The sequence below is a fragment of the Pteropus alecto genome, unplaced genomic scaffold (assembly GCF_000325575.1).
Source record: "Pteropus alecto unplaced genomic scaffold, ASM32557v1 scaffold8, whole genome shotgun sequence".
Lineage (NCBI taxonomy): Eukaryota > Metazoa > Chordata > Mammalia > Chiroptera > Pteropodidae > Pteropus > Pteropus alecto.
The window spans coordinates 2,106,367-2,113,554 of record NW_006494609.1 but is presented as its reverse complement, the minus strand read 5'-3'; the positions used below and the strand labels follow the sequence as shown (position 1 = coordinate 2,113,554).

Below are 7,188 nucleotides of genomic sequence, written 5' to 3'. Positions count from 1 at the left end.
GGAGAGTCCCAGGTCAGCTCTCCTCCGGTGCTATCCACTTGCGGCCCCGAGAGCATCGGAGGAGCCACGGACGGTGGGGCCGCCGCCAAGTGCTGGGCAGAGCACAGGAGGGCTGAGGTCTCCACCACGCGGGCTGGTGGGAGGGGCCACGGACGGTGGGGCGGCCGCCAAGTGCTGGGCAGAGCACAGCAGGGCCGAGGTCTCCACCACGCGGGCTGGTGCGGCGGGCATCTCCACGAGGCGCGGGGGCGGCGCCGACGCGGGCACCAGGCGCGCCGGCGGGGTCTGAGCCTCCACCAAACGCGCCGGCGGGGTCTGCAGGGAGCGGGCCGCGGGGGAGGCCTCCAGCAGCTCTGCAGGACCGAGGTGACCGTATGGCTCTCGCCGGGCCCCAGCGGCCGCTGCCCCAACAGGCAGCGGGTCCCGGGGATCGCCCACTGTCAACTCCACCCTCGAGTCCTCCGAGTCCTCGCTTGGCAGCGTCTGGGCCCTCAGCGCGGCCATGCGGGACGCAACACTTCTCCTCAGCTGCCTTCGGATCTTCCTGGGCCTCAAAGGCAGGGCCAGCACCGACCCGCTGTGTGGCTGCGGCGGTCGCCGGCGTCTCAACCTCCCGCGCCTTAACAGCCCTGCACTACCTCGAAGCCCATCCATAGTCTGACCTTCCTCGGAACCCGGCGGGAACAAGAGAGAAAGAGGCTCACGCCCGCGGTGCCTGCGGTGTACTCTGGGAAGGGGGCGGGCCTCCAGCTTGCTCTGGATTGGCCACGCCTACCATTCTTCCACCCTGCGCGGTCCGCTCTGCTGGTGAGCAAATGGTACCTTAGTTTGAATGTGTGGCTTCAGCCTAAGGCGGCGGAGCCCCTGCCAAATTAACGAAGATTCCATATTTAGAGGACATTTAAAAATCAAGTTGCCGGGGACTTCAAAAGAAAGAAAGTTGGCTATTTAACTCTTCATTCCTTCTAGTCTCTGGGTTCCCCAGGACGTCCTCTTTTCTGAACAGCATGTTCCCCAGCAGCTTTGCAGGGAAAGTGCATAAATCTTGTTTTCAAGGAATACCTTCAGGCAAACTTCGAGATTTCGTTCAAACCTTGGGTCCGCCAGGTCCTCTTTACTCTGCAGATGACATCATTGATTGCCGCCCTATGTAAGTTCCTCCGCTTAACTTCTCTTTGTACATTCTCCTTTTTAAATTCTCACAGTCGTTGCCTTCTCTCTGAAAAAGAACTTAAGAACTTTTCTACTTGCATTCTTTTTATCTGCCCTTCCCACGCCCTCTGGGATTTTGTTTCATTAGCCACAGCTTCTCTCTCCAGAATCTTCTTCTCACCTCTGAATCTTAAATCGACCTCTTAAATGTGGATCTCTCATTTAACAGGCACAGTGGAAGGCAAGGAGTTGTAATTGTTAAGAACAACATGGTCACTGTCTCCATGTAACTATTTTGTACATAGCGATTACTTTCTTCATTTGAATAATTTAAGGTAAAGTCCTAAGAATGAAATTGCTGAGTCAAAGGGCAGGATAATTTTTGTGATTATAAATAGGTTTTTACCAAACTCCATCCAAAAAAGTTTACCATGTTGCAAGCAATAATGAGCACATCAGAGAGCACGACCTCTAGGGTCTTTTCTGTGGTTCTGTTTGAACTTTTATTCCTCTTCCTCAGTCACACTTCTATCCAAACACTTGCCAAATCTTTTAGATTTTATCCCTACCCATGTGTCAAATCCACCTTCTTTTATTTCTCATATGGTCTATTACAGTGGTCGTCAACTAGGGGCGATTTCGTCTCCCCAGGGAACACTGGTTATGGGGTGGGAGGAGATCTTATAACATCTAGTGGATAGAGCTCAGAGATGCTACTAAACAGTGACAATGCAAAGAACACCCCTGACCCTCCAGCAGGTCATTGTTGAAACCAAAATGTCACTGGTGAGGCTGAGAAACCCTTATTATGTCGACGAAAGAACGTCTAGCCTACAGAAAAATTTTATAAGAGTTTATTTGAGCCAAATTTTAGGACATGCCTGGAAGCTAGATCTCGACAGATTGAGAAAATGCTCTGGAGAATGGCAGTTTTGCAACTTATTTTATACATTAGAATCAAAGGCGAAGAGGTAAGGAAGGTTATATGAAATCCATTGGTGGTAGATTAAAAAGGTGGGAGAAAGCAAAGCAGAAATCTCTAGGATTGGATAAAAAGCAAAATAGAGAAACATTTCTCTTACATTGATGGATACCGGATAGTTAGTAATTAAAATTTACAGCACAGAGAGATGGTATGCAGGGAACAAGATAACACTGAGGGGTTCCATGGTCACCTGCTCTGATGATCGTGTGCTCTGGTGCTGGCAGTTGTGCCTTCAGGGGGTCTAGAAAAGAATATTACTCTGACATTTCAAAGATATGTTATCCTAGATGCATATGGAGAGAGCTCATTTAAGGTAAAGATTGACCTTTGCCGAGGTAGCTATAGGCCTAGGATGTGACTACCCACGATAGCCTGCCCAGTTAGGAATTTATGATCAGACCATTATGTGTGGTTACTTTTGGCCACTGAGCTAGCTTATCAGGCCTTCCATGTGGACCCCTGATAGCTTATCAAGTTTATTACATAGCCCCTTTTCGTTCACAATTACAAGTACCTCCCAACTAGTCTCTTTAACTTTAATCTCTCTCTATTTTTTTTTCTTTCCCTATGCCAATTTATGCCATAGGTAGCTACAACATTAATTTTCTCAAGCTGTGGTCTCAAACATGCCATTAACTTACTCAAAACCCAAGTGTTCCCCATTGACCAATCTAAGCCCTTTAGCTAGGTACTGAAGACACCCAGTGTTATAGCCTTATCAGCCACAACTCCCCTAAACATTACTTCTACAGGTTAGAGTATTTACTGTTCCTTACCTGTGTTTTCCTCCATACATTTACTTATGCTGTTCCCCTAAATGCTGTCTCCGAATCATCTTTTGTCAAAACCCTTGTTAAAGTCCATTTCATATCTCATTTATTCCCCAAAGGCTCTCCCATCTTTCTAATCACAAGATAACTTTGACCCTTTCACATGAATTAAGCACATTTTGTCTGTATTGGTATATTATGTACTTGAAATATTCCTTCCTAAAATTCCTAGACTACAAGATCCTTCAAGGAAAGGATTTCCTTATGCCTTTTCCTCCTGCTTTTAGCACACTGCTTTTCACACAGAAGGTGGACAGGAAATGTTTATTGGGACGCAGACCAACCAGAATTGAGTCCCTCCCACTCGTTATATGTGGCCTTAGATCAGTCAAGTTATTTTCTCAGGTCTCAGTAATCTCATTGGTAAAATGAGAATAAAAATTGAACCTACTTCTTCATAGAGTTGTTATGAGGATAAAATTATGTATGTAAGACACTTAGCACAGTTTCTGGTACAGAACTAAACACTTCAAAAATGGTAGCTATAATAATAGCTTACTATTGTGGAGCAAAGCCCTATATGACCTATATGATGACTTGTGTGCCACTGGCATACCTTAGAGAGGAACAGGAGTGGGGGAGGCAGAAAAGTTCTTTAATTGTGCAGAATGACAGCATGGGATGTGGAGATTAGATTTTTTTTGCATTTGCCCTGTGGAAGTTTAAGTGAATCAGACAAAGCCATTGTGTGAGATACTGCCCTGCACAGTTATCTGGCCAAGGACAGACTAGGGGCTGAAACACTGATGTTTTCCTTCTACAGCCTGTGCCTAGTCTAGGGCTGCCGTGTCTGGAGGAAGGGACAGCAGAGGGGGCGCCCTCTTCCTAATTGATACATAGCTGTGTGTGTGTTGGTGAGGTCCTGTTATCAGATCCTCTGGGGAAATGCTGAGGAAAAAGGCAGGTGAAGTTTGACAATAGGATCTTTAATTGTCTTTTCAAAGAACGGTTTTCAATATACAGCACACACATTCTTCAGTGAACTGAGGGGATGAGGTGGGCTGCTCTGCTTTCAAAGCTGAGGGACAGTGTGCTCAGCTAAAGGAGGGCTGTGAGTTTATGTTTTCCAAATCCTGTACAAATATCTCCTCCTCCCAGTCTTTCCTGTGACCTCATCCTTTTCTTTCCTCAACATATAGTGATTTCCTCAGAGAATATTGTTGCTGGCTGTCCTGTAGTTTCCCTTGTGACTGGGAGGGACCTTTTGGAGACTGACTTATCTTTAATTTCATCACTTTTCCTGTGACTATATTTAGTTCTCACTACAAAAGCAGCTATTAATAACTATTTTCAGAAACATAATTTAATGACATGGAATAATGGTCTTAATATATCATGACTGGGGAAAAAAGCAGACAAAATAAATATTACAGTAGGATCTCATTTGGGGGATATGTATGTGTGTGTCTATGTGTATGTCTATCTATTCATAGATACATTCCATTCATACATACTACTGACAGAAGTTTGGGAGTCTTTACACTGCAAACTTTAACATCTTTGGATGGTGGGATTCCAGGTTATTTCTATTTTCTTCTTCTTTGCTAAAATTTATGTTCTGGGTTTTCTACATCAAACATGTATCACTTGTGCAATTACAAATATTGTGTTTTTTAAACCACACATTTCACTTTCCTTAACTCATCTCATTTTTCCTCTTCCTCTAGTCATTGCTTGCCTTGCTCTTCTGTTCTTTTTTTAAATCATTATAGTTCTGTTTTTTAAAAAATCGAAGAAACTTGACATTAAGATTATTACTGATTTTTTTTTTTTTTTTTTTAATATCTATAGCTTTCTATTTCCAGAATGGCATATAACTAAAAGCATACATTATGTAGCCTTTTCAGGCTGGCTCTTTCCTATAGCAATATGTATTTAAGGAGGTTCGCCCATTTTTTTTTGTGGCTTGATAGCTCATTTTTTATCTTTGAATACTATTCCATTTTATAAATGTGTCACAGTTTGTTTTTCCATTCACCTATTGAAGGACATCTTGGTTGCTTCTAGTTTTTGGTAATTATGAATAAAGCTGCCACAAACATTTATGTGATGATCAGACTTACTGTTTATCTGACTTCATTTTTCATTTCAAGTATAATCAAAGAATATAATAAAAAGAATTAATAGAGGAATACATCTTGAAAGTCAAAAATAAAATGAAATGGTCCATTATAATTGATTTATCCTTTTTTTTTAAAGTAATGAAAAACAAGGTAATAAATAATAGTTCAGATCTTATTATTTAACTAGCAATAATGCAATATAATATGTAGCTGAAATTATGTTATTTTTGAAATAAGAAATATAAGAGGCATGGTATTCTGCAAATGTGTGATTGGGTATATGTAAAATTCTGGTATTAGGCTTCTGAGGTTAATTGAAGAGTAATCAAGTGTAAAAATCAGAAATAATCCCGTTAAATTCATTAGACATCATAATAAAAAATTTTCCTATTTATTTAACAGAGGAAGAAGATATATACACAAGAAAAACTCACTGTTTGTCATACCACTACAGAATTGCTTCCTATAGATACACAATTCTGATATATTCTATTTCGCTTTATTCCTATCAAAAAAGAAAAATGTATTGTATGTTTATATGCTGCATTATTAGGAGAGAACTTTTTTGACTAGACATTAAGCGAGAACTAAATCCTTCTTTTATCATTTTATACATATGATAATTAGAAGAATTTTCCATGAACTGTCTTCCGGCCCTGTATATTTCAAACCTTGTTTTTCCTCCACTACCAATATACTTCAGTGTTGGGTGCAACAAGACATATTCTTATCGACCTGTGGCCCTGTACCTTTATGTCATATCACCAGTTTAATGGACACTAAGGACAATAAATTTCCTGTAAGGCAACCTAACTAGTGACTCACTGGAGCAGGCTAGACCCCTTCCATGGGACCTCAGCTTCGGAAGACTCAGCTCTGACCTCTGGCCACACATCTCCACATAGAGCAAGGCATCCGTAGGGCCAAATGGCCATGCCATACTATAGCACATACCTTGCCTTATAGACCACTCACTCTGGGTACCCAAGACTCTGGAATTCCCTGCCCATTTTTAGGGCTTGAGTGGACTGGTCTGTCTTCCCTAGGGTGGCCAGCATTGCAAGCTCAATGGGTGGCCAACGGGTAGTTATTTGCAGGTGTATATGAACAGAGCTTGGATATGCAGTCTGAGGTTTCCAAGTATGTATATGTGAGGACCTCACAGTGTGGAATAGAAAGAGATGGGTGGACGGCGGGTTGGCTTTCCTATGCCTCTGTGTTCTCGTAAGGAACTCCAAAGAATCTAAAAATTCCAAATTCAAGCCTGATCTCCTAGTCAAGGTAGGTGATAGAAGGTATTTTACTTAACAGTTTGTTAGATTGATATATAACATTTAAATATTTAGACATGATAACTGGGCTCCCATTTGTACTTTTGCCCAAAGTTGAGGATTCATGTGGGGATGAGGATATCTCTATTATTGTTCCGTAGAGTATGTACAGAAACCTGTATTGATATCAGAACTATTTAGACTCCTGAGGATGCTTTAACCTGTCTTAAACCTAGGTACAAGCTCAATCCTGGCCATCACTACAATGGTTTTGGGGGCTGAAATAGAGCAGTGCTGTGTCTCCAGGGCCTATTCACCCTGAGTTAATCCACCTCCTCAACACATCCTGTGTATAATAAGGCTCTTTAGTCATAGCCTCAAGAGTGTCCCATAGTTGCTGCTAATTCTGCATAATAATAAAGGCATAGAAAACAGAGGGTAACCCAAAAGATCACCATATAGATGCCTGAGCCTTCTTGGATAGACAATTCAAGTTTATTCTCCACATTCGGTTCCTGACTGGGGTCAAAAGAGGCAGATCTTGAACACATAGATTCTATTTTCTTATTTATTATGGTAGTTCATAGAGCTGTTCTGATAAACAATAGCCGAAGAGGCTTTCTCTTTGGGTCTGTCTTTCACATGATACCACATATTTGGCATATGTACTCATGTGTTAATATTTCTCTGCAGCCCGTGATGCCACGCACACCAAATCCTTGGTCACAGAGTCCAATCCTCGGCCTAAACACACGAAGCAAAGGTCACGCATCGCTTGTCAAAGATCTACGTGTCCCCCGGGAAAAGAGAATTGCAATGGGACCATTTGGACCTGACAGCCCAGAGCTCTAGCTGGGTAAATACTCAGAAGTTTTTTTCCAGGGTCA

At 42.4% G+C, this 7,188-nt stretch overlaps 2 protein-coding genes across 2 annotated transcripts in view; one reads left to right on the top strand and one right to left on the bottom strand.

Moving 5' to 3' along the window:
• Positions 1–776, bottom strand: part of RIOX1 (ribosomal oxygenase 1) — a 2,819-nt gene extending 2,043 nt beyond the window's left edge. The window contains 2 exon segments of the mRNA XM_025042084.1: positions 2–62; positions 145–776. Of these exon segments, the coding sequence (XP_024897852.1) occupies positions 2–62; positions 145–654 (571 nt within the window). The 5' untranslated portion in view covers positions 655–776.
• Positions 1–7,188, top strand: part of HEATR4 (HEAT repeat containing 4) — a 50,575-nt gene that overhangs the window by 22,589 nt on the left and 20,798 nt on the right. The window contains 1 exon segment of the mRNA XM_015599746.2: positions 6,995–7,157. Within this exon segment, the coding sequence (XP_015455232.2) occupies positions 6,995–7,157 (163 nt within the window).